Source organism: Sarcophilus harrisii, chromosome X (genome assembly GCF_902635505.1).
Source record: "Sarcophilus harrisii chromosome X, mSarHar1.11, whole genome shotgun sequence".
Classification (NCBI taxonomy): domain Eukaryota; kingdom Metazoa; phylum Chordata; class Mammalia; order Dasyuromorphia; family Dasyuridae; genus Sarcophilus; species Sarcophilus harrisii.
In genome coordinates this window covers 40,171,815-40,199,427 of record NC_045432.1, presented here as the reverse complement: position 1 = coordinate 40,199,427, position 27,613 = coordinate 40,171,815, and the positions used below count along the sequence as shown (strand labels likewise).

General features: G+C 48.1%; 1 protein-coding gene across 5 annotated transcripts in view; it reads left to right on the top strand.

Moving 5' to 3' along the window:
* The window catches only part of ARHGEF6 (Rac/Cdc42 guanine nucleotide exchange factor 6), a 117,024-nt gene that overhangs the window by 20,551 nt on the left and 68,860 nt on the right, over positions 1-27,613 (top strand). For all 5 annotated transcript variants that reach the window (XM_012553310.3, XM_003774853.4, XM_031944798.1 and 2 more), the window contains 3 exons: positions 9,497-9,581; positions 12,005-12,132; positions 13,586-13,787. In XM_012553310.3, coding sequence (XP_012408764.1) covers positions 9,497-9,581; positions 12,005-12,132; positions 13,586-13,787 — 415 coding nt within the window. The remainder of the gene's footprint in view (positions 1-9,496; positions 9,582-12,004; positions 12,133-13,585; positions 13,788-27,613) is intronic.

Genomic DNA, 27,613 nt, shown 5'->3' with positions numbered 1-27,613 from the left:
CCCTCCAGCCTCTACTCCTAACTCCAAGCCCAGCTCCAACCCCAACCCCCAACTCTCCCCCTGACTCCAAGCCCAACTCCAGCCTCCAACTCCAACCCCCTGTCCACCCCTAACCCCATGAGCAGCTCCAACCCCCAGTCCCTAAACCCCAGCTCGCCCCTCACCCACCCCGATTCCACCCCCACCCACCCCTAACTCCAGCCTTCCAACTCCAACCCCTACCCCTAACTCCCAATTCCCCCCCTAACCCCAAGCCTAGCTCCATACCCCAACCCCCACCCTTAACCCCAAGCCCACCTCTGGCTCCCAGCCCCCGACTCTACCCTCCAACTCCCACGCCCTAACACCCAATCCCCACCCCTACCTCCAAGCCCAGCTCCATCCCTCAACCCCCACCCCTAACCCCAAGCTCGCCTCTGGCTCCCAACCCTCAACTCACCCCTCCCCCACTCTGCCCTCCAACTCCCACCCTCCTCACCTCCACTTCTCACCCCTAACCCCAAGTCCAGCTCCATCCCCCTCATCCTGAACTCCCACCCCCAAGCCCAAGCTCACGCCCATAGCTTTCTACCTTTGACCTTCTTCTGGACTAAGCCAGGCTTCTAGGTTTGTGTGGGACTAGGAGGGCACCAGATGTCCTGTATCAAGTGGAACCGGCTAGAAATTGTGGGCTCCGGACTCGAGGAACCAAGAGCCCCTGGGTCCTCACGATGTCCCAAGCTGGTGACTTTGCCAGCCTCGGCTTTAAGGGCTCGGAGTATTTCTGGAGGGCTGTGGGGAACCCGGAGTGCTCTTTCTCCCCCCCCCCCCCCCGGGGGCAGCCGGGCACAGTAGCTGAAGTGCTAGACTGAGTCCAGAAAATCTGGGTTGGAATCTTGCCTTTGCCGCTTACTAAGTGTGAATTTGGCCAAGTCCTGTCACCTCCAGCAGCGCCCAAAAACTTCATCGTGGAAAGGTGGCGATCTTCATTAATTCCAGAAGCCTCCACGCCGGGAGTTCCCGGGCATTTATCGAGGGGTGCCGGGGTGGTGGCACTGTGCTGGGTACTGGTGGGGTCAGGGGAGATACTGAAGACAGAAAACGGTGCCCTCCTCCCCTCCCCCAAAATGATTGCATCATATCCAGCCAAGGTCCATTGTATGGAGCATCCCTAGGTGCTGTGTGTGTGGAGGTTGAAGGAGGAGATCATATCAGGCTGGAACCGGCTGTCCCAGCCACTCAGCTCTGTGACCTTGGGCCAGTGCTTTCCTCTTCCTGGGACCTCAGTGTCGTTCTTTATCACAAGAACGAGTTGAACTTGGTGGCCTTGAAGGTCCCTGCCAGTTCAGTGGTCCTGGTCAGGGGAGGCTCACTGGAGGTAGAGGGCAGCTTTTAGAGAAAGGGTCTCCCAAAGCCTAGGCTGTGGGAGCCACAGGTGATCTGAGAGCTTGCCCCCCTTCTGTTCCTTTATGAGGGTTACCTGTGCCAGCTCCCCAGAACGGGGAGGTACCTGTTCAAGGTCACACGGTGAGAGGATGGCAGAGCTGGGACCCGAGCAGGGTCTCCCCACCCCCCAGTGCAGCGTCCTTTACCATATTCTCCCCGTCTTCTGGATCTGGCAAAGCCAAGCCTTCTGCACCGGGGAACGGCCCTCCCTTTGCTCAGATTTGGCCTTTTTTCCCCTTGGCTTGCCAACTTGACTCGGCGAGAGTGAGGGGAGCCATCACTTCTGCCCTTCTTTCTGCCCTTGGCCCCGGTGTCCCATTTAGCCCCCTCCCTCCCCATCCCCCACCTCGGAATGCCACCCAAGCCAGAACGAGATGAGCTAGACATGTCGCCGGGGGGTGAGGAGGGGCGAAGGAGCCCCAGCTCTCGTGCCTACCTCCTCCCCCCACCTGTCAGAACGGGAGACAGGCAGGGACATGGCAGGCCTTTTGGAACCCAGCCCGGGCTGTCCAGGGCCTTTGGCACAGATGGCCAGTGGAGGGAACTAGTGGAAAGGGCCCTGGCTTTGGGGTACAGAAGACCTTGCTTCAAGTCTCTTTAATATCTGTGGTTTCATGGAGCCTTTCCTCCCTGGGAGCTCCATCGTCTTTTTGGGAAATTGAGGATGGGGGATGCGGTAAATGACTTCTGGGGCTGCCTCGAGCCGGCGAGCAGGGGGCTGCTGCCAGTGTCGGAGGTCGGCAGGAGAAGTTTGTTCTCAGAAAGGTGTATATCTTGTCTAAAATGAGGAAAGGTGAGCATGAGTTGGTTTTAGGACACATTTAATCCAAGAGAAAGGGAACAAGAAGAGAGCTGGAAGGAAGCACGTTCAGGTACACAACAGCGGCTTCCCAGAGTCTGTTTTTAAGTCAACCATCGCTCGGTTGAAACTTGAAAAGTAATTTCTCCCCTTAAAAAAAGCCGTTGTATTGATGCATTTTCTTTTATGTTGCTGTCACGTCCCAATGATCCCCATTCCCCCCCCCCCCAAATGAAGCCCACCCGTATAACGGGTACGGCAGTGAAGCAAGACCTATCGTGTGTCAACTCCATCCTGTGTTGTGCCCGGTTCATACTCGTAGCTCCCCGCCTCTCCGCCTAGAGGGAGGGAGGGCTTCTTCTGGATCAGTTCTTTGGAGTCAAGTTTGGTCACCATGTTGATCTTCGCTCTTCAGCAATGTCCTTTATGGCGGCTTTCCTAGGTGTTTTGGTGGGCCTGATTTCAAGTGCTCTCTGGGTTTTGCTTACTCTTTTCTGCAAAGGTGTTCCCGGGCTCAGAGCTGGACTGGGCAGCAAGAACACCTGGATTGTAACCCGAGAACCTCTGCTGCTTTTTAGCTTCATGAACTTTGACAGGTTGCCTCTCTGACTCGGTCTCTTCCTTCAGAAATGAAGCTTTGGGACTAGTTGACCTCTGAGCTGAGCTCCAGCTTGGTGATCCCTGGGTGTGATCTTGGACAAGTCAGTTTATCTCTCAGTCTCAGTTTCCCCATCTGTAAAGTGAGTGGGCTGAACCAGAGGCTCCTTCCTGCTCTAAGTCTTTGATCTTCTGGTCTTCTAAAACACACTCCCCATGAAAATAATCTTCGGCTTTTATGGACAGATACATTAAGAGCTCTTCTTTGGGTCGGGTGGTTTGCCTTAGTTCCGGGAGCCGCCGGGAGCTGGAGACCAGGCGCAGAAGGCCGGCCCTGGCAAGAGGTGGGGTGGGGGCTCGGTGATGGGCCTGGAAACTGGGGGGAGGGGAGGGCTGCCTAGAGGAGGGGGCTGGCTCTGATGGGGGAATGGGGAGGGAGGGGGATTGAAAGCAGCAGGTGCTTTGGAAGTCATGTGTTTGTGAGGCGGGGACTGCTCGCGGCAGCTCATTTGGCCCCGCTCGTTAACAAGGAGAGAGGCTCTCCTTTCTCTCAGGCCTATTTATTGTTGGGCAGGTTGTCCAAGGACAGGACTATTCCCATTTTGTCATCTTGGGAGTCTAGCCCTGCGTACTGTGGAGCCTGCCTCCCCCCCCCACCCCAGATAACTTTGGCATCTCCCCTGTTTTCAGCCTTTCTGAGACCCCTCCCACTCACAAATCCTGGTGCAAATGATTTTTTTTGGCCGTAATACAGATGAGGAAACTGAGGCTGCTGGAGGTGGCTAATTACAACGATTAAAGTACCCCCGTTGTCCATAACAGGCTTTTTGGTGTCTGGGTCCTCTTGGCCCACTGGGGAAACCTTTGGGGAGGGAAATCTTGTTAGGTACATTCATGGTGGAAGGAAAGCCACATTTCAGGCAAAGGTTAGTGACGGTAACCTTTTGGTTCCATCCTGCTGTCTTTCTGTGCAGCCCCTGGGATTATGAACGCCCTGTGTAGGCTTTATTTATTTATTTATTTATTTTTTTAATTTTTTTTTTTTAATTTAATAGCCTTTAATTTACAGGATATATACATGGGTCACTTTACAGCATTAACAATTGCCAAACCTCTTGTTCCAATTTTTCACCTCTTACCCCCCCCCACCCCCTCCCCTAAATGGCAGGATGACCAGTAGATGTTAAATATATTAAAATATAACTTAGATCTGTGTAGGCTTTTAAGGTTCGCACGCTTTACCTGAGAGGCCGTGAGGTGGACAGAGTCAGGCTAGACTCAGGAAGGCCTGGGTTCCAGTCCTACGTCAGCCACCTAGGAGCTGTGTACTGCGGAGTGAGTCACACTCCCTCTGTTTGCTCCTCTGTAAAATGAGGGGGTTGGATTCGATTATCCCTCTGTCGCTTTTCATCACAACTCACCGAGGGAGGATGGGAGGACCTTTCCCCATTTTATAGATGAGATCACTGAGGCTCCATGAGATACAAGGGACTTGCCTAGATCTCCGAGCAAGGGAGTTTGTGTATGGAGGGGCTGGTCCTGATTTGCAGAGCAACACTCCCTCTCCTATACCCCAAAAGGGCAGTAGAGGAGCACCATGACAAGAGAATCAAACAGGGAAAGCCCTCGAGGACTCTTCTTGGCTTGCTATCCTAGGAAGCCCCGAGTCTTGGCTCTCCATCGCAGGAAGTCCTAGTGATCAATCAATTGATGGAGTGAAGGAATTGAGGATCTCTGCAGTTATCTCTCCTGCCCTGAATACCCAGCAGACCACGTTCTCTTAATTGTTAGAAGGACAGAGAATAGATGATCAGCAAATGCTTTCACCTTTTCTGAAAATTAAAAAAAATCATAATGGGGGGCAGCATGGGATTGTGGGTAGAGAACAAGTCTAGAAGCTGGAAACTGATCCCATTCTGGCTGTGTGACTCTGGGAAAGTGGTCTGTAACTCAGGGTTCTCCTATTCCAAAGGGCAGTGATGGGTAGCTGTGTTCACTGAGGGATTTTGCAGTCCCTTTCTCTAGTAAGTCAATGTACACAGGAGATAGATTTTGAGAGTTTCTAAGGGTAGCAGAACTCTTTTTTTTTTTAAATTTAAAAAAAAATTTTTTTACTAACAAAGAGAAGCCCAGAATCCTAGACGGTGGCCTTAGGTACATGGAGGCCCTTTCGTGACCAAGGCCCAGCACCACATCCATTCCAGAGGCCGTTCTTCCTCACTAATAGAATGTAATAAAGCAGAACATTCAAATCAATACAAAAATAGAGAGCCACCTGAAGTAGCCTGCCCTCTGTTGTAGCAAATGACCAGCCTCCAGATCCTTTTGTCCTCCGACCTATTCCCCTGCATCTGAGGCTTTATTGTTGGCAGCTCTATTTACATGGGCTATATGTTATATATGATATTTGTGTACAGAATATATTTCCGTATATTGTTTATTACATTAGCAGTCTGGTTCCTCAGCCTTCCTTTACTTCAGCTAAAGCTTAATTGATGCCTTTTATTTGTCTCTCAAAGCCCCTCTCGGCTCTTCACCCAAGCATTGAACCCTCCCTTATTAATAGGGGAAAACAATTAAGCAAAAACAGTCATTACAGTGAGAGGTTGACAGCATATGCAAAATCTTGCCCCTGTGGCCCCCCTCCCCACCCTTTGCGCAGAGGAAGGAAGGCATGTTTCATCATTTAATGAGTTTTAATTTGGACATGTTGACTTTGAGATGACAGCAGGCCATGCAAGTAGGGATGTCTGACAGTTGGCACTTTGGAACTGAAGTCAGGAAAAACATTTCCGCTGGAGACATGAGCTTGGGAGTCGTTTGCTTAGAGATGATAATTGAGTCCTTGGGAGCTGTTGAGATCTCAGAGGGCTAGAGAGAGCCGAGTAGAGGGCTTCAGACAGAGCCTTGTGGGATACCCAGGCTAGGGTAGGAAGGGAGGGAGGTAGGCCCGGGAGGTAGCAGGGAGAGCTAGAAGAGGCAGTGGCTCGGAACTTGTGAAGAGCATCCAGAAGGAAGCTTGATGTGGGTCAGGGATGATGAGGACTGAGGAGGAGGCCCTCAGAGTCACAATTAAGACATCATCGGTAGCTTTGGCGAGAGTAGATGTAGTAACTTCGTTCTCTACTTTTTGGTGCTTGCGATGTCACCCGAGCAGCCATTTGACAACTTCCTTGGGAGGTTTGGGACCAGACGGACAGCCTCCTCTCAAACAGTCAGAAAGCAGTGGACCCCGCTGATGTTTCTGGCATACTGTCAACAAATCTTTAATACTAATTTCTTTTCTTTGAAATAGAGAGTTTAAGTAGGTTTTCTTAAATGTCTCCTTTTTGATTTAAGGCAATTCCAGTAGATTGGTGATGGAAGGAGCTTCTGCATCCAGAAAGAGAATGATGGAGACTGAATATGGATCCAAGCTTAGTATTTTCACCTTGTTGTTGTTTGTTTGCTTGTTTTTTCCTTCTTTCTTTCTCGTGCTTTTTCCCCTTTTGATTTGATTTTTCTTGGGCGGCATGAGAAATCGAAAAATGTGTTTTGAAGAGCTGCACATGCTTAATATATTGGATTGCTTGCTAGGTAGGGGAAGGGGGCGGGAGCAAGAACAGTTTGGAACACAACCTTTTGAGAAGGAGAATGTTGAAAACTCTTTTTTGCATGTATTTGGAAAAATAAAAAAGCTATTGAAAAAACCAAATTAATTTTTAAAAATTTCCCCTCCTTAATTTAGGTGCTGCAGTTAAGCTTGCTCAGTAGACCAGTGGTCGAAGGATTTGAGCAAAGGATTTGAGAAATGGTCAAAACCACATGAAAGAAATGGTGAAAATCACTGTTAATCAGTGAAATGAAACTTAAAACAATTCTCTCACACCCATCAAGCCAGCAAGGATGGAAAAACTCATTGTTGGAGGGGCTGTGGGAAGACAGGCGTGTTAATTCACAGCTGGTCCAGCTGTGAATTGCTTCAACCGTTCTTGAAAACAATTTGGAATTATGCAAGAAAAATTACCAAATTGTTCATACCCTTTGACTCAGACATTCCAGTACTGGGACTATCCCCCGGGGAGGTTATTGACAGCAAGAAAATATGTACAAAAATATACATAGCAGCTTTACTTGACCAAGGACACCCAGTTAGTTAATGGTAAGACTGGGATTCCAACCCCGCTCTTTCAACTTCGAGTTCATTGCTCTTTCAGCATTGTTCCACGTTGATGCTTCTCGGTGCTTGTGATTGAGAGTATAGACTGGCGAAAGTTTTGTTTTTGTTTTTGGCTTTGTCAGGCAATAGTGCCTAGAAGTGAAGACTGGCTTCCTAAAACGCTGGTTTGATTGGATTTAATTTCCTCAGATTTCGTGGCTATTGTAAACATCAGTGCTATGGGGCTGCCGAATCCTAATGTCTATTTTTAGAAGCTGTAGTCAGGAAGAGAGGGAGAAAGTTTGCCTGGATAGGTCTCCCCTGTCTTATTCTCGGAGCCATGTGGAGCCGGTGGGCAGCAGCATGCATGTTTTAACTGAGTTCCTGCCAAAGGGACGGGAGGCTTTAGCTAAAGTCCTCCCCAGAGGCATGAGAGGGTTTCTGGAGACCTAGAACCAGAATGGCTCCACTTTGGTGAGCTCTGTGCTGGTGGACCACTATAACCTGCCCGTTTCTGGACGGGCACCTGATTAGCTTTGTAGAGGAGAAGGTAAGAAGAGATTGGTTCTCTTTGGCATTCGGATCTCCCCCAAAAGAAGACGGAGGAAGAGGGAACCTTTGCCAAGAAGGTTCCTCATTATCGTGTTCTGCTTGCCAAGATGGGGTGGGATTTTCTGATCATCATCATTTCTCTTCACCTGGCTTGAGTGGGAAAAACTCTGCTAATGCTCGTCCCGAGAATGGAACCCGTAGGTGACTTGGCCTTGGATAGACCCGCTGTGGCCCCCTGTGTGATATCACAGGGATGGTTACCTGATGTTGTGACTGCCTATCGACAGGCTCTTTTAAACAGTGATTTAGTATGTGCTCTTGGTGCTGTGGGAGATGGGAAGATGACAAAGAGCTGGCCCCTCTCCTCTTGGACTTTAGAATTGAGCCCTTCTCTGTAGCTAATCTTCATTTCCTTTTGCTGCCCTCATATGCTTTCTTTTGCCTGTTGGGTTGTTGGGAGCTCCCTCCCCCAATTCTTCTGCCTTTTTTTTTTCTTTTTTAAGGCCACCGTTTCACTTATTTTAGCCATTTTCATAGGTGCTCGGCTATGTTTCATGCGTGTGGGCATGGCCAGTTTCAAGCTCAAGTTTTCCCCACTAGATGGGGTATTCTTCTCCCCCGGCTCGGCCTGAGGCCCCAGGGCCCTCTTGCCGTCTCCCATTAACCCCTGCTCCATATCATCTTGGGTCCTCCATTCCTACAGAGAAATGGAGTCCAGAGCCCTGCTTTCTAGTCCCCGCTCAATCACGTATTGGCTTTGTGACCGTGGCCTGCTTACGCACTTCTCTGGGCTGGTTTCGTCTTATGGATACCATAACTGACAATATTTGTCCTATTTGCTTCACATGGCAGCGATAGCATCAATAGTAGATGTTATGATTTAAGGGACAGTTTAATGGCAGATACCTTTGGGGAGAGCTAATATTTTAAGTACGGAACCTCATCACTAAGGGAAAAGTTCTAGTAATAAGTCATTGAATTCAATCAAGGGCCCAAGTCCCAGAAGGTGGCTCTAGCAAGAATTCAGAGCCCAGACCGGAGACTGGGGAGCTGAGAAAATGGATGTATTAAGAGAGGGTCTAGGCAGTATGGGGGTGCAGTGGGTCCGAGTCTAGGCGAATGGGCCATATAAGGGGCCCGGCCTTGCCCTGCAGCTGGGGTAGAGTACTATTTCCTGCAGGATTTGGGAAGGCAGGCCTGAACCTGAAGTGGGGGATTGGGAAAGGCCACTACCAAACAACAAAGAACCCCAAATAAAGAAATGACCCCTTAGGGTAAAAACAGAAGTGTTGGCCTCATCTATTGGAAACATCACCTCATTTATCTGTTGCTAATTATAAACAATGATGGCCATGGGAGGCATGGGAGGAGGTGTGGTACTGTGACTGGTGTCCAAGCTGGAGGCAGGAAGCCCTTCTTCAAGCTGTGTGACCCTGGCTAAGTCCCTTTAACTTGTGAGCTTTATGCTCCTTATCTGTCAAGGGAGGGATAACAAGAGCACTTCCCTCTCTGGGCTCTTGTGTGGAGGCCCGCATGTTTGGGAAGGACTCTGTGAACATTGGTGGTTACAAGGGCAGTGCAGGCCAAGCGCTTGGAGAGAGCCAGGGCAGGGAGCAGATCCTCTCATTACACTTGGTGGTTGGGGAGTGGGCGGCGTTCCCCCCTTCTTTCCATGTTCTGTTCTCAGTTCTTTATGAGGTCTGGATAACCTGGACAAATGATTAGACAGCCAGCTTGGCTGGGAGGCAGGGGACTGGTGGGAAGGTAGGCAGGCAGGCAGGTGGATTGGGGCGGGAGGCGGTCTGGCGGGCCGGCGGGCTGCCTCTTTTATTGCTCCACAGCATACGCTGAGGCTTCCTTCTTAGCTTTGCAAATTGAGTTGCAGAGCTAGAAGAAGAGCCCCCCTCCTTCCTTCCTTCTGCCAGGGCCTGCTAGCTTGAGTGCAAGGAGTCTCACATTTTGCTTCTCCCTTTCCTTCCCTGCAGGTCTTTGATCCTTGTGACCTTTACACCGGCAACAATTTCTCCCGAGTACTGAGCACCCTTTTAGCTGTCAACAAAGCTACTGAAGGTAAGGCAGGGAGGGATGAGTGTGTGGGGGGGTGCATGTGGGGAGTGGGGGGCTCATTTGTGTCTGTTGTGCCATGGCAATCTCTTGGCTACCCCACTGACTCCTGTTCCCAAAAAGCCAGCTCAGGTCCAGTTCAAGGTAGGAACAGTTTTGCTATTAAGGCATCATGGCTGAAAGAGCCACAATGCAAATGCCCGGGTGTCTTTGTGTGGTGGCACACATTATCCCCATTTTGCAGAAAGGGAAACTGAGGCACAGAGCCACAAAATTTACCTGGAGTGGGAAACTGGGACTCAGCAACCCGTCTTCCGCCTCTGAGTCTTTCTTGAAACCATGTTGGTTTTCCTAAGAGATAAAAATATGATCATAAACTGTGTGTGGAAAACTTTCCCTTTTAAAAATCATTAGACTTCTTCTGGTTCTCCATAAGTCCAAGTAATGGGAGCTTGTGTCTATTTAAAGCTCAATTTTGATATTTCAACATCTGGGTGGTCAAGGGGGCTAGAGGGCCGGTCTGGGCCTCTGGCAGAGCTGGAGTTAAATCCCACTGCTGACCCTTTCTGGCTGGGTGACCTTGAGTAACTTACTTCAGCTCTTTCAGCCTCAGTGTCATCGTGTGTATTAGTAACAGGAATTCATGCTTCCATATCATTCCACAATGATCCTGTGAGGTGGTCGGTATTATTAGACCCATTTTATAGATCAGCAGGCTGAGACTCAGAGAGGAAGTGATTTGCCCCATACTCACATGACTAGGATGTCTGTAAGGATCTGAATCCAGATTTTCTTGATCAAAGTCCAGCATGGCAGCCAGCATGTGACCTTGTTGTTTCATTTACCTCTAAGGCCTTAATTTCTTCTATTGCACAAGGAGACTGAACTATATGACCCCGATGTTCCCTTTTAGCTCAAGATTCAGGCAAGTCATGTCCTCTCTGGGTCTCAATTTCCACATCTGGAAAATGAAGGGTTTGGACTGAGTGACCCCCTAAGGTTCCTTCTAGTTCAAGACCCACGATCCTATGGAGTCTTTCACGGGGTGAATGCTGTCACCAACCTTTTGTTATGAACCTCAAATGAGGTCACAGCCGCAACATGCTTGATCAAGCTTCAAACACCACAGAAATGTCACCTCTTCTTATTGGTTAATTGAACTCACCTGCTGTTCACTACGTCCTCACTGGATCCCTCTTGCTGAGTAAGGAATTGAGATTGATTCCAAAGTTAAGTCATGAGTCCTGCCCTCAGGGCGCTTCCAGATCAGGCAGGCTTTCCCCTTCCCCGCAGCCCAGAGGGTTCTTGGGACCCAGACTGCCATCTGAGAGTAACGGGACAGCTGATCCATCACGGATGGGGTGAGAAACCTTGGCACATTTGGCAGTGGTGACATTCGATGGGAAAGAGCCCATTGGGAGCCATCTTGGTTTTTTTTCCAGCCTAAGATATCGTTGGCAGGCTTCTAGCAGAAAGCCCAGCTCATTTTGGGAACTGTCCGTGACAGGCATCCCTTTGGGGGCCACCCAAATGATACCCTGTCTTGCCAAACACTCTGGGCCAGGTTTCCGGGTCCTTCCTTGCCACTGCAGTTTCTAAGAATGCAGTGCGTTTCTTATATGAGGGGAAAATGACTTGGTGAAAGCAAAAAAAGAGAAAAATCAAAAAAAAAATTGAAAATAGTTCTCAAAGAAGCAGTTGCTCATAATATTAAATAAACTTGCTCGAGGTCTTTAGGTCTAGCAAAATGCTGAAGATACATTATTACCTCATCTGAGCATCATAACAATCCTGAGCCAGAATACCCATTTTACAGATGAATAAATTAAGGTTCAGAGAGTCAGAATGCCTTGTTCCCACAATCACTCAGTAAGTTTCAGACACAGGAGTTTGACCTAAGTCTTCCTGACTCCAGGTCCTTTTGCACGCCATTTCCCCCTCACAATATTTATTTGGGCACCGGGCGACTTCTCCCTGACCCCCCTTTGCTGACAGAATTGGGTGCTGGTTCTGGAGCTGTCGGGCTGTGGCTCTCAGGGGAGACGTTGCTCTGTGGTCTCAGGTGTGACAAGGGAAGCGTGGCCAAGACATTTGGGGAGGAGCCTGGCCCCCCACGGAGGCAGGAGGTAGGGAAGCACTGGCTGCCTGAGTCACGGTCACAGCTCGACTGCCCGGGAATCAGCTCAGGGCCAGCTTGCCATTCGCTGAGAAGCGATTTCAGTTACCATTTGGCATCCAAGGCCTTGGGTTTTAATCCTAGTTCTGTTACTCCCTGGGTGATCTTGAACATGTCTGTTCCCCTCCTGAGTTTGAGCCTCCTCTGCGAAAAGGATGAGGTGGGAGTACTCGCCTTTCCCTGGTTCGTCTGTGTTGTATAAAGAAGTGAGTTGCAGCTGGAACTGCCATCTCGGCCTCTCTTGCCTCCACAGATCACCAGGTTTCGGAAAGACCATGCCAGCCTTTCTCTTCCATTAGTGCTGTTTCTAGTTCTCAGACTAACCTCCCGGGAGCGGTTTCTAACTCGACACCAGCGCTAAGAAGGCATTCAAAGGCAGCGGTATGTATTATACTAGGGGCGAGGCAGCCTTAGCTGCGTGGGGCAGGGGTGGGCACCGGTGCGAAACTCCTCGTGGGGTGGGGCAACCAGATGGCACAGTGGGTACAGCACCACTTCTGCAGTCAGGAGGACCTGAATTCAAATCCGATTTCAGACACTTAACACTTCCGAGCCGGGCAAGTCACTTAACCCCAATTGCCTCACAAAAGAAAAGAAAAAGAATGGCGGGTGGGAAAGACATTTACCCCAACATATGAAGGCCTGCAAGCGTTGGCAGCCCCCTCAGAATTTAGTGCCTTGGGGTAAAAGCACAGTTGTTCTGCCTTAGTTGCAGCTCTGCTCTTTGCTGCTCTCCCTGGTCCCCTCTGGCCTCCTGATGAGTGTGTTCCACTTGGAAATCTCAGCCCGTGGTAGCATCCTCAGTTGAGCTCCACCACTTCTTCCCAGTCAGACAATCTTTTGGGTGCGGGAGAAACTTTCCACAATGGAAACGGGGCAGAATCTTGCAGGTGTGTTCTTTCGCCTGACCAGATCATAGCTGAGTTTGCTGGATTTTTTTTGCTCTTCTTCCCTTGCAAGGTCAGGGGGCCCCTAAAAGCTGGTATTCTTAGCTCCACCCAGAATATAACACAGCAGGAGAGTCCCATACTTGCAGTCGGGGGAAGAGGGGCAGACTTCAGATCCCGCCTTGGGTCCTTGCTCACCGCGGGGCCTTGGGCAAAGCATTTCATCTCTGGACATTAGCTTTTCCATTTGGAAAACGGGGGTGACGATTAGTCCCGAATCCCAGAGTTGTTGTGGGACCCCGTGACGAAAAGGTTTTGAAAGCGCCTTCCAAACCTTAAAGTGTCATAGACATTTCTGCAGTTATTCCTCTTTGGCTCTCCAAAGAATGGTGACCGTACAATGAAAAGAGGGTTGGCTTGGGAGTCAGGGGTCTTGGGTTCCAATCTTGCCTCCGCTAGTTCTTACCTGTGTGACCCTGAGCAAGACATTTCACTGCCACAGGTAAGCCTCGGTGGTCCCTGCCAACTCTAGATTCAGGATAAGCTCATCCTTTCCTTTTGGAATTATCCCCTCTCCCTGCTTTCTTGAGTGGTACCTTTCTTCTGCGCTCTCCCTTTCCCTCTTTTGACCTTGCAGTCCATAAACCTGGAGAGGCTATCTCTTAGAAAGCATTAGCCCTCCTTTCCCTCTCCACACCCTCCAAACATTGCCGCCATCAAATCACTTTAAACCACCACAGAATCCACCCTCCAATCAATTGGAGTGAGCGATGGGATTGGCTTCCTGGCCTCCTCCCATGTCCGTTCCAGTGAACTGGAAGGGATCCCAGGCAGCCTGGCCTTGGTCATCACTGAGGGAGGTTGGCCTAATGCTGCTTTTTTTGGTTATTGCTCTCCTTTTTTGCTTTTGGTGATCACTGAGCTGACCGTACATTCTTTTGTACCAGGAGATGACTGAAAATGGGAATCACCAGTTGGTGGTGAAGGCGAGATTCAACTTTAAGCAGACCAATGAAGATGAGCTGTCGGTCTGCAAAGGTGATATCATTTACGTCACTCGCGTGGAAGAAGGTGGCTGGTGGGAAGGCACGCTCAATGGGAAAACCGGCTGGTTCCCCAGTAATTATGTCAGAGAAATTAAGCCGAATGGTAAGTAAAACTTGAGAGAACTTTCTCCCAAGGATTATTGGTACTTTCTTGAGCATTTACTTTAAAAAAAATTTTTTTTTAAAACATCATTGGCAAAAAAAACCCCAAAAAACAAAAAAAACCCAACTTCATTGGCATTTCCCAATAACCCTTTGGAATGGTCTCTAGTGACAGAGAGGAATATAAAACATGGCACAGTGACATCTAAAACCATATGTGACAGTGTATGCAGCATTCTCTACCCATAGTGCACCACCTCTCTATGGAGTGGAAGCAAATATGTTTCATCATCAATCCTTTGGTCACTGGGCTCCTCTGAATTGGTATGTTGTTCCCTTTTTAACTTTGCTACCAAAGGTTTTTTGTGGCCATCACTGGCCAACAATAAACACGTAGATGAATAGGCATCTCTAACAAAGACAACTTAATAGTAGAGCAGAGAGAGCCAGCAAAGCCTCTCATTCGGTCTCTCTGGGCCAAGCTGTGCTTTAGGAACAACAAGGCTGCAGGAAACACAAAGAAAGTAATGGCTCCACCTTAAATCGGTCCCTACCGACTAGAGCACATCCGGCCTGTAAGCGCCTGCCCAGTGGTGTCTGCTTGCTGACCTCAGCCTCTTGGGATGGCAGAATAGGATAAGAGGTTTCATGCTAACTTCCTTGTTTAGTCAGGGGTTCTTAAGGAGGCCTCAAGAACAAATGCCTCATCTCCGTGTCACAGAGAATGGAATCGTGGGTCTGGAGTGAAGCAGGTCGAGGCCGAATCTGGCCCATTTGGGCGAGCCTCTTCGGGAATCGTCCCAGGTGAACAGCTGTCTTGCCTTTCCCAGAGAAAGGCAGCTATGTGACCCCTCTTTCAGTTATATGTGGTGAGCCTTGCATTTGTAGCTTGCCCAGACCCCTCCTGTTTCCCAGTGAGCCCCTGTCCTTGTGGTCCTCAGGGAAAGTCCTCTCCACATTCTTTTGGCTTCCTGGAAACCGTCACCAAGTCGCTCTGGGCCAGGCTAATCTGGCCAGGCCCCACTTCACAAGTAGGGAACTGCTTTGCAGCCCGCCCCAGTCGGGACCGACATTTAAATGGCCCGTTCCCCCGGGCTTTCCGAGTAGCTGCCTTTTGGGAATAGGCAGTCTTCCCACAGCTTCTCAGACATAAATCTGCAGTGCTAAATGAGATATGCCTGTGATGCAGTCTATATTAATTGGTGCTAACTTTTTTTTGGCAGGCAGCCCGATATAATGGGTGCAGGAGCCAGGGAGATCTGGGTTCAAATGTAGCCTCCGACACAGATCGAGGGTGTGACTCTGGGGGAGTCACTTAACCTCTTAGTGCTCTAGGCAATTAACTCTCTCTCAAGATTGTAAGTGACTGCCAAGCCGCCCTCTGCTTCAGTAGGGGAGTTCCTGCCCCATGAAATCAATCATAGGTTCAGACCTAAAAAGTTCCCCAAAGTTTTGATCCCATATTTGTAGACTTCTTGCCAAATTTCTCATTACTGTGTTTAGTTGGAGCCTTTGGAAGGAATACTCCTCAGCATACATTTTGTTTTTAGTTTTTCCCCTCTTTAAAATTCTTTTTCCCCAATTACATAGAAAGACAATATTTTCAGCATCCTTTATCATGAAACAAATGAAATCATTTAGAGTAGGAATAGTCTTGTCTGTGTTAAAATGCAGAAAGAATAAAAGGAAACATAGTGACAAAAAGGAGTGATTGCTTTATATTAAATTTTTCCTTTAAGAAAGTCTCTGATAATGAAACTTAAAAAAAAGCCCCAAACTTTAAAAAGTATTTCATCAATCAACTGCCCTATTTCTCTATCTAGCAAATTGGAATAATGTTCTTGATTTACTTGCATTTGCTTTTCCTTCCCATTATTTGTAAAAATTTAGTTTCTTAATGAAAGTAAATTTCTGTACGCCCACCCGAGAAAATGCTAGAGAAAGCAGAAAAGCATTGTGGGTAACGCCTTCTATGGGGCTTGGTGTCTGGTGGCAAAAATCAATGATATTCCTCATAAACGAAATCAAGGGAATAAAAGATTGGGAGTCCAAATAACTTGTTAGTGTTAAAGACCATTTTTAATATTCATTTAAAAACTTGAGTTCCAGATTTTCTTCCTTCCTCTCACTTTCTTCCTCTATGAGATAGTGATGTAGGTTATACATGTTCAATCAGGCAAATCACATTTCCTTATTATGGACCAAAAGGAAAAAACCCCTCAAAACCCCTCAAAAAACTGACGTGAAAAACAAAAGCCCCAATCTGCATTCAGATTGTATCAGTTCTTTCTTTGGAGGTGGGATGCATTTTTCATTGAGTTCTTTGGTGTTGTCTTGGATCAGTTTATTGCTGAGAAGACCCAAGCCATTCACAGTGGATCATCATGCAGTGTTACTATTACTGTATACCATGTTCTTCTGGTTCTGCTCATTTCACTTTGTAATGTATTCATGTGAGTCTTTTCAAGTCTGTGATATGGGAGCCCCCTGCCAGTGGCTGCTGGAGGTCGAACTTGGGCCTGTAGAATGGATCTCTTCCTGTGAGAGGATGATGATGATGCAAGGAGACTGAGAGGCAGTTGCGTTCTGTGGCAGATGGTTCAAAGTGTGGAGCTGGGCTCAATCAGTACATCAGTAAACATTTATTAAGCACCGACTGTGTGCCAGGTGCTGTCTTAAGTGCCAGGGTCCGGTTTGGGAATCCACTGGGGAGGGGCAGAGGCCTCTGGGGCCTTCCCTTTTGGTCTCGGTTCCTTCCTCTCAAGGGTTGCCACTGTGGCCGTCATCAACCTTGTGTCCTGGGCTCCTACCCACTTTCTCCGTCACCTCTGAACAATGGTGATTAATAAATGAAGAAAATAGATGATAATATCAGAATGATGACGATGATAGTAATAGCAGGAATGAGGATGAGGACGTTCCTAACAGATGGCTAACTTTCAGTAAGGGCTTTCAGGTTCACCAAGTGTTCTACAAGCATTATCTTAATTTGCTTTGAATCCGAATCCAGTTCCAGACTCACCCGAGGGTGCTCTCTAAGCCAGAGTGTGTCTGTCTTTTGGAGACCAGCCTAGCTGTGCTCAGGGAGTTTCTGCAGCAGCTTGGCCATGCTATGAAGAGTTTTACATCCTTAGCAACTCTCATTATGCAGTGGAATGGAAGGCTTGCACTCTGTTGGCTTAGAGCAGCATGTAGCCCATAAGGATGTAATGTCCGATCCCCAAAGTGTGGAGATTCCGTATGATGTTCTCCCGCTTCCAGCCCAAGTTTGCTGTGGCCATGTTAGGTATTCAGAACAGAATGGTGGAGGTGGAGCTGGAAGGAGGTCCTAGTAGAGTGCCAGAAGACTCTCTTCTGCCCAGTATTATCAGTAGACCAGTCCAATGAGGTGAAATCGGATAGGGAAAAGTACTAGACATGGGCCCCAAGGTTGGTGGACCATATATATTCAATATGAGTTAATGATGTGTCATGGCAGTGAGAGGCTACATTAACAGAGGGATAGCATCTGGAACAAGAGCTGATAGTCCAACTCTACTCTTCGTTGGTCATTGGGTTCATTTCTGAGTGCCATCTTCTAGGAAGAGCAGTGTTTAGAGGGTGCATAGAATGGTGGATTGAGTGCTGTTCTTGGAGTTAGGAAAGCTCTGGATTCAAATCCCGATTCAGACACTAGCTGTGTGACCCTGGGTCCTGAGATAGCCTCTGCTATCTTTATAATATAATATAATATAATATAATATAATATAATATAATATAATATAATATAATATAATATAGTGTAGTGGTAGTGTAATGTAATGTGATATAATATAATTAATATAATATATTTATTTGATATCTTGGGATTCCCTGAGTTTAGCATGAACCCAAGGTTGTAAAGTCTTGTCTAAAGGTGCCTGGAGATAACTTGCAAAACGTATCATTGGAGTCACCAAAGCTTTTGATTGGTTGGCCCTGGGGAGTGGGGGGTGCTGGTTACCCAGACCAGGCTTCTTAAAATTTTTCTACTTGCGATCCCTTTTCGCCTGAGAAATTTTTATGTGACCCTGGATATACAGGTATATAAAATAGGCTAAAAATCAAACATAGATTATTGATAATAAGTCACAGTTCCATTACTTCCACATTCAGTTACGAGACCCCCATATGGGATCGAGAACCGCAGTTTAAGAAATCTGGACCTAGTGAGTAACTTTCTTAGCAAGTCACTGCCCAGGCTATGGGCAGGTCGTATTGATGGTGTGTGCTGGGGGCGGAACTCAAACCCAGCTCTCTGTCCATCACTCATTTGAGTTCACTCAGATACACTGAACTTGAAAGTGTTTGAACAGAATCACTTTGATGTGGAGGAGGCAGAAGGCCAAGGTTCCCATCACACGTGCTCATTGGATCTCAGTGGCGGAAGGCTTGATGTCAAAGTTGCCTCGATGGGCCCTATTAGCCTGGAAGTTCGTCACCTTATATTTTCTTTTGGCAGCTGGCTCAATCCAAAGGAGTCATTTGGCAGTGGTGGTGATTGATTGGAGCCATCTTCCCTGAGAAATGTTTCTGAAGCACCTACTACATGTCAGGAAATTGTACTAGATCCTAGAATTATAGAAACAAATCAACAAAACCCCTGCCCTGAAGAGCTTTGGATCCTGCCAGCTCTAGTCTTGGCATCTGTAGGTCAAGGTTGTTGTAAACTGGGAAGCACTAATTCCCTGGTGCCATTTTGCTCATCTCCTTCCCATCAGAACTTTGTCCCCTGGAGCCCTGCTAGACTGTGCCAGGCGAGCTGGGAACCAGGCCCCCCCACCTCACTTACTACGTGAGTCTGCCCTCTCCCACCATTAGAATGGAAGCTCCCCGAGGACAGAGAGTGACTTCCTTTGTGCTTATGTTTGTATCCTTAGCAGTTAGCACAGCGCCTAGCACACAGTAAGTGCTTAATAAATGCCCACTCTATCTTTACTTATCATCTCTGTCTAATTCTTCTTTCTACCACCCTTTGAAAATATCAGTGAGTATTCTTATTACTTTGCAGTTCCTTTACTTGATGGCATGTACTCCCTCTGGTACGTTAAATGCAGCCCTGTTGTTAAATCCGGTGCCGGGATTTTGCAACGATATCGATCTGTTATGAAATCGCCACCGTCTCTTGCACGTCCCTCGGAGGCCTTAGGTAGATGGTTTCAGACGGACACTCGGTGTGCCGGCTTGTGGCGGTCTCCCTTCCCTACCTCCCCGTGTTGGAGAAGCTTCATTTGCAAGCTCAGGACTTTATCAGGAAATGCCAGGGACGCTGGGGAGGCGGGGGGGGGGGGGGGGGGGGGGAGGGGCAAAGAAAGGGGGATGAGAACTCCATTGGGAAAAAGTACTCATTTGACGAATTTTCTGAGATGTTCCGAGTGACATCAGTGCTGAAGCATGTCTTCCAAGGTGAATGAATGGCCTGTTCTGTGAGTGAGGGAATGAGGGCCTGCAGTGTTTCTAAGAGCCCCGGCAGTAAATGCAAGGATTGTTCGTGAGAGCCATTGGGATAGAATTGCATTGGCCTCCGTTCTTGGCCAGTAGGTGCTCGGTCATTCCCATTGACAGGGAGGGGATGGCGGTGTGGCGCAAGCCTGGGCCCCGTTTAGTGCCATGCAGGTGTCAAGATGGTGGAGAATCACTGTGATCTGATGGCCCCCCATGCTCCTTCTGCCCTGGCCTGGGCCCTAGGAGAAGAGCACGTCGCTCGAGCGTGTGCCCGGCGGCTGGGCCGAAGGGGAGCTGGGGGATAGGAAGAGGAGGGAGCATCCGTCTGGACCCCAACATTTGTTGTTGCATTGTAACTTTGGGTTCAAGACGTTACCACCTACTGGGCGTGTCATCTGGAGCCTTGGGTTCAGCTCAGTGGCTTTTCTCTGAGTTCTTGCTGAGCATGGTACTAGGCACCATTGTGGGGATAGCTCCCTCCATTCCAGCTACCCGGTGATAGCCCAGCTCAGTCTAATAAATATTTCTGAAGCTCCTTACTGTGCACGGAGCGCCATGTTTGGTTCTGGCGAGGCTGTCGTGAGGGAGGGAAGAGGAAGCTGAGCTCTCAGGAGTCCCCTGCCCCTGGGAAGCTAACAGTGATAACAGCTCATCCTTCTATTATGATTTCTTCCCCCTAACTCTTGTCAAGTGGGCAGTGCAAGCAATATTATCCCCATTTTATAGGTAAGGAAACTGAGTCTCAGAGAAATGTCAGAGAAATTTGAATCCTAGTCTCATGCTTCCAAACCTAGCACTGTAGGCGTTAGGCATGTAGTGCTATAAGCAGTCAGAGCAGACTATTACAAGGTAAAATCATGTTTCCTAGTGAATGCTGAGTACGGCATGAATTTTGAGGGGGAGAACGGTCACCCCTTGCTGTGTTTATGGCTCGGGGATGGGAACCAGCAGAAGAGATACGGAAGAGGCCTCCATGAGGGCCACCTGACACATAGTAGGCCAGTGCCTCAGAAATCCTTCCCAAATTCTTTCTCGTTCCCAACTTCCTGCTGGCCCCCAGCCTCAGCCCCCTCAACATAAATAGTGGGCCTGGTCGGCTTCAGGGGCCATATCTTTGGAAGTATCATGTTGGCCAGAGACAGCGTGGCTCAGTGGGTAGAATACTGGGTTGGAAATCGGGAAACTCATTTCTGTTACTCACTGGCTCATATTCTGACAACTCATTGCAGCTTTCTTGATCTCAGTTTTCTCATCTGCCAAATGGGAACTATACTTGTGGTACCTGCCTTGTAAAGTTATCGGGAAGGTGAAAGGAGAGAGACTATCTGACAGAGGCTTTGCAACCCTTAAAGCACTTTAGGGTTATAATCATGATGATTTTGTTATTATTCCTTCAAAGGGAAAATGTCCTCGTGTCTGCTTGGGTTAGCTCAGCCCTAGGTCCCCTCGGGAAACTGACCTTTTACTGGTTGACTGACACTCTAGATCCTTTTTGAGGGGGCCTCCCTCAGGAGGCCGGATCGTGCTGCTTGCTGGCAGCGGGTAACCCTCTCAGCCTGTGGGTGTCACCTCCCAAGGGCCTAGCACCGCAGATGCCGCCCTCCCCCCAAGCTGATGAATGTGCAAATCCTTCCTTTGTGCCTATGAAAAGGGAGCAGCTCCCCCAGGCCTCGGGTCTTTGTACCTCCTACTGGGGCACATTTTTCCTCCTAGGATGCCGGCCTCTTTGGAGAGGCCTCTAGGAACTGGATTTAAGCTGCCACTGAGGCCTTTGTCTGCCCGCTGCTCTGGCCTCCCAGCCGTGGACCTCCCTGGTCTCTGCTCGGCCAGGGGGAGTTACTGTCCCCCCCCCCACACACACACACACATACACAAGTGCACGCGAGCCCTGCTTGATTCTTTTGGTTAAATCTCAGGCCTCTCCCCAACACGCATACACTTTGAATCAGAGAGTCTTAAGTCACGGTAAAATGCAAATTGAGTTAAGACTCCCAGTGTTGCAGAGTAAAGATGGGTGCTAGTTTTTAAAGCTGCCCCTTTTTTCAGTTCCTTCGGAGCTGGATGAATTAACATCTTATTAGCATGATGAATGGCAGGCATTTCTATGGGGCTTTCTGTTTTGCAGAGCGCTTTACAAATATTCTCTCCCAACAATCCTGGAGGGAAGTGTTTTTATTAACTCCATTTTGCAGATGATGATGATGATTGCTGACATTTATGAGAGGGACACACTGGACGAGGAAATGGCAAGCTACTTCAGCGTCTCTGCCAAGAAAACCCCAGGGACTTTACGGTTATTATCTCATTTGATTCTTACAACAAACCTAGGAGGGAAGTGCTCTTATCCTCGTTTCGACAGATGAGAAAACTGAGGCAAAGAGAAATAAAGTGACTTACCCAGTCACACAGCTAGGAAGTTTCTGAGGCGGGATTTGAACTCGAGTCTTTGCGACTCTAGGTCCAGAGCTCTACCCACTGCCATTTAGTTGCTCCATATTTGGCTCTCAGTCAAGAGTGACTACTGTGGGGATTAGGTTTCTTCCCTACACTTCCCAGTGGGGAGGAAAAAAGATAGTGGTACGAAAACCTGGCCTGGCTAAAGTGTCGGTTTGGGATGCAGGAAGCCCTCTGAGCTTCCTAGCCTTGTGGTCCTGAGCCTGTCACCTAGCCTCTGGGAACTCAGTTTCCTCATCTGGACAGTGGGGAGGCTGATAAATTCATGTCCGTTGTAGCTGCCTCACCGGGCTGCCGGAAGGTTCGGATGCCATCATGGCCTGGGAAATCCCAGGCTGCCCATCAGTGCATTCTCCAACTGCGCTTACAGATGTGGAGCACTTTGCAAACTTCCAAGCGTTCGGTCACGCCTGAATCCGCTCTGTGTTCTGGCAGAGTGGAAAGGCTGAGGTCCTCTCATGTGCAGGGTGAGTAGTTCTTTGGGCAACAGCCCCAAGGGGCCACTATCACAAAGCTTTAGCAGAAGGATATCAGACTGCAAGTGCAAAAGGAACTATTCATTCTTCCTTGGATTATTTTGGGGCGGACAGACTGGGGAGGGATGCGACAGGTGATCGTCGGCCTCTCCGCGTGACCCTTCGCCTCCACCTTCTGCCTCATGAAACTCCATATTCCAGCCCAAGTGAGAGCAGGGATCTGTTCTGCTGCAGTCTCTCGGGCTCCTCAGCTGCCCCCTGTCCTCTGGACCTTAGCCTATCCTGTCTGGGATTGCATTTAGCTGCTTTTGTGCATTGGATCGGAAGCTCTTTGAGGTCAAGAACTCTGTCTATTTTAATTTTCGTTTGTTGTTTATATCCCAGAGCTTAGCATGGTGTTTGTCGTGTAGGAAGTACTTGATCCTGGCTTTTTTGTTTATTTATTGGAAAGGAAATGTAGACATCAATGAAATGGATTATTCTGGTAGTTCATGATGTGCCTCAGTGAGAAGTGTAGGCGATGCTGGGTTCTTAAAGGATAGGCGAGTGAAACGGAAGGTCCGGTAGGTTTACCTCAGCCACACGGGACCCTCCCTTTATATAAGTGACATTCTGACCAACTGGCCATTTCACCTCCCACCTCCGTGCCTTTGCCCAGGCTGTTCCCCCAAGCGTGGTATATCCTCTCTTCTCCCCTCTGTCTCTTGGAACGAGGAATTCTTTCGAGCTTCTTTCTAGGCTCAGTTTCAGTACCTGTTACATGAAATCCCTCTACCCCCACTAGCTGATAGCACCCTCCCCTAGAAATGATTTTATCGGTAGGGAATATTTGCTTTTCTCTGTACATCTTGTATCTTCCCCAAAGAATAGGAGTTTTTTGAGGCCAGTCAGTCAGTAAGCATTTCTCACGTGGCTACCTGCCGTGCATCAACATTACGCCGGGCACTGGGGACGCAGAGACAAACATGGGTGGTTTACTTCGTACTGGGGGAAACAAGAGGTACAGATATAAGGGAAATACGGGCACATACTGGGAGAAGGGAGGAACTGACGGTTGGACTGACGAGACAGGGCTTCACGTGAACTGGGTCGCTCTCCTTGTCTTCGAGGCCCCGGTGCCTAGCGTGATGTCTGATGGTGTAATTTGCCAATTGGTAGATGTATTATTAATTAATAATAATTATTAACTCAGATACTGGGCTAAGTGATAGGGATACAGAAAGACACTCCCTTCCCCCCAAGAAGCTTGTAAGCCAGTGGATGAGAGAACAAGCAACAAACAGGTACAAATGGTCCTGTCCAGGAGAAGTAGGAAGCAATCTAAATAGAGAAGGCCCTGGAATTCTCTGGGTTTGGAGAAGGCTTCCCGGACAAGATGGGATTTTAGTGGGAAGCCGGGAAGGTCGAGAGTCAGAGCTGTCAGACCTGGGGGCCTGCCAGAGAGGAGGCTCGATAAATGCTGGGTGAATGAACTAATTGAAAGGCAGATGTGGGGCTGGACTGTGGGAGGCCCTTATCCCAGAGCAGCCCGGCTAAGTGGGGAGAGGCTCATCCTCAGGCAGGCCCTGGGAGGAGAAATTTGTCTCTTCCCCAGCTGCTCTTGGAGACTCTACTGCTTGGAGAGGGGCTTCCGCTCTGCCCGCGGACCCTGCCCGCATGCAATCCCCGGTGGTGGTTGTTGCGGTAGGGCATGATGAAATGGGTGCTCGGATGGCCTTGGGATTACTTTCCCTCCGCCCCGGTCATCGCTTTTGTAAGCTAGGCTTGGAATTCCGCTCCCAGTTTGGTATTTAGACTGTTTGTTTGCAGTCCCCATGGGTATAGGCCATATTGATTTCATGCCCAGAGCTGCTGCTCAAGTCCCAAAGTGCCCTTGGCGCCCTCTAACCATGGAGCAGGCAGCAGGAATCCATGTTAAGGGTTGAGGTGGGGGTGGGGATGGGGGGAAGGGAGAAAGGAAGCCAGTTGGGAAGGGAGCTGGGCACTAGGACTCAGAAAGTTTTCTGATGGCTCTTTCTTCTTCTTTTTTTAATGAAACCTTTTTATTCACAGAACATCTGCATGGATAATTTTTCACCATTGACCCTTGCAAAACCTTGTGTTCTAAATTTGCCCCCCCCTTCCCTCCACCTCCTCCCCAGAAGGCAAGTAAACCACCATATGTTAAACATGTGCAATTCTTCTAGACGTATTTCCACAATTATCATGCCCCACAGGAAAAATCAGATCAAAAAGGAAAAAAAAATAGAAGGGAAATAAAATGCAAGCAGAAAGCAACAAAAAGAGTGAAAATGCTATGTCGTGATCCACACTCAGTCCCCATAGCCTCTCCCTGGGTGCAGATGGCTCTCTCCATCACAAGACCTGAATCACCTCACTGATAAAAAGAGCCACGTCCATCAGATGGCTGTTTCCACTGGCTGTTTTGCCTCTGCTTTGCTGTTCTCTGCTTTGACCATATTTTCCCTGAATCAGCTGAATTGATGAGTCTCTGGGTCTGGTAGAATGATCTGGAAGTGGCATTTGTATGGGCGCACCAGAGTGCACATGCCAACGTGCACAGGACTGCCCAGTTCTCGCTTAATGACTCTTTCTAGTCTCGTGACTTTCATTCCCTCCCTAGATCTTCACATATTCCTTCCCTCCATGTTGCTCATGTCACAGCACACTGTGCCACGTGAAAAAGGCCTTGATTGTTGGAGCTGCCATGTTTCTCCTAAATCTCGAAGTTGCAGCGCATCTCTTTTGATTTGCCATTTGTTCATTATGTCACTACCCTGCTCAGATGCCTTTGGTGGCTGCCTATGGTCACTATGAGAAAATATGAAGTTCTCAGCTTGCCATTCAAGGTCCTTTGCTGTCTGATTCCCATCTATTTTTCTGGTCTTTATTTTGTGCCATTTTTCAGACTCTACGTTCTACCTAGAATGTTGGGCTCTGCCTCTTATTAACTTTGTGACCTTGGGCTGGCCAACGACTTCCCTTCCTTGGGCCTCTATTTCCTTATCAATAAAATGAGGGGGTTGGGTTATCTGGCCTCTGGGTCCCTTTCAGCTCTACATCAGTAATCTGTGCTCAGCATCCCCATGTATGGAAGAATGGCACATGTTTAACCTATATTGGGTTACTTGCTCGCTATGGGAGGGGCAGGGGACAGAGAGGGAGAAAAATTTGGAACGTAAGGTTTTGTAGGGGTGAATGTTGAAAATGATCTTTGCATGTATTTAGAAAATAAAATTTATTATTTATTAATATTAATAAAAATTAAAAAAAGAAAACTCCAAGGGGCTTCCCAAAGAGTTGGACATGACTGAACAAAAATAATACCCATAATGCAGAGTAGTTGTTTCAGTTCGTGTCCAGCTCTTCGTGTCCCCTGAAGATCACATTATCCATGGGGGTTTCTTGGCAAAGAAAAAACAATTCTACTTTTTACCTCCATGTATTTGTACAGGCCATTGTCCCCTGTGCCTGGACCACTCTTTCTCCTCATTTCTGAATTTCCGGATCTTCATTTTTTTTTGAGCTTAGTTCAGCTCAGGTACCACTTTCCCCCAGGAAGCCTTTCTTTATTTCCTTCTCCCAGTTATTAGTGCTCCCGCTTCCTTCAGATTGCCTTTGATTGCCTCTTATTTACTGGTTGATAGACTAATTCCTGAGGCAGGGACCTTGTCATTTTCCATCTTTATATCCCTAGTCCTTAGCTTTACACCTTACACATAGCAGGTGCTTAATAAATGTTCGTTACATTGGATTGACGGTTTTCCGATCTGTTCTTCCACGTCTGTCTGTTGCCCACTGTGTTTGCATGCTGTCCTGCCTATGTCTGCTACTCCTCTCTGATCTAGACCTCAGGCCCCTAACCCCAAAAGGATGTGACTCCCTTCTGCCTTGTTTTTGCTCCTCAAAACCCCAAATTCTGGGGTAATATTGAGGCAGGTGACAGAGTAGACACAGATGAATATACCAAAAGCCGGCCTTAGGAAACCCTCAACACAGTTTGAAACAGGCACATCTAGGAAGAGAGGTGGCAGTCTATCCTTTCGGAGAACAGTGGGTTCAAAATAACTCACATTTACATAGCATTTCCTGTGTTCCAGGCACTGTGCTACTTCTCACAACTCTTGTCACAATCCCTGAGAGGAAGGTACCATTATTATTCTCATTTTACAGATGAGGAAACTGAGGAAAACAGAGATTCAATCACTTGCTCAGGATCACACAGTGTCTGAGGCTGAATTTGCACTCAGATCTAGTTTGCCATCAATGAGAAATAACCCCAAGTGGCATTAGGTGCATCGAGAGGCAGTAGCTTCCCTCTCAGAGGAGGTCTGTCAAGTTCAGGCTAGAAGCCCACGTGTCAGCTATATGTAAAAGGACATTTTTTCTTAGTGTAGGACTTGGACCAGATGGTCTTTGAGATCTGACTCTATGATTCTGTGAAAAGGCACCATATCAAAGTTGATTCTTCAACAATTCAGCTCAGAAAAATGCAAATCAAAACAATTCGGGGGTACCCCCTCACACTCATCAGATTGGCTATTATCACAGAAAAGTAAAATGCAAGATTTTGAAGAAGATAGGGGAAAACTGGAACACTAATACATCGTTGGTGGAGTTGTGAACTGATCTAATCATTTCGGAGAACAATTTGGAGCTATGCCCCAAGGGCTGTCAAACTGAGCATCCCCTTTGGTCCAGCAGTGTCTCTACTGGGCCTGTTTCCCAAAGAGACCATCAAAAAATCCACATGTACAAAAATATTTATGGTAGCTCTTTGTAGTGGCAAAGTGTTGGGAATTGAGGTGGGAACGGCTGAACAGGTTGTGGGATAGGAATGTAATGGAATACTATTGTGCTCTGGGAAATGATGAGCAGGATGATTTCAGAGACACCCGGAGAGACTTACAGGAACTGAGGCTGAGTGACATGAGCAGAGCCAGGAGGTCATTGTACACGGCAACAACAAAACTATACAATGATCAACTGTTCTAGACTTAGCTCTTCTCAGAAATACAGGGATCCAAGACAATTCCAATAGGCTTGGGATGGAAAATGGCATCCTCAGCGAGAGGGAGAACTATGGAGTTTGAATGTAGCTCAAAACATACTATTTTCACTTTTTTCCTGTTTTTTCTTTCTTCTGGTTTTTCCTTTTGTTCTAATTCTTCTTTCACAACATGACTCATGTGAAAACGTGTTTAACGTGGTTCTCCATATCTTGTGTATGTCAGATTGCTTGCCGTCTTGGGGAGGGGCGAGGGAAGAGAAGGAGGGAAAAAATCTGGAGCTCAAGGTATTCCAAAAATGAATTTTGAGGGTAGCTAAATGGCGCAGTGGATAGAGCACTGGCCCTGGAGCCAGGAGGACCTGAGGGGTTCAATTAAGACACTGAATGCTTATTAACTGTGTGACCCTGGGCAAGTCACTTAAC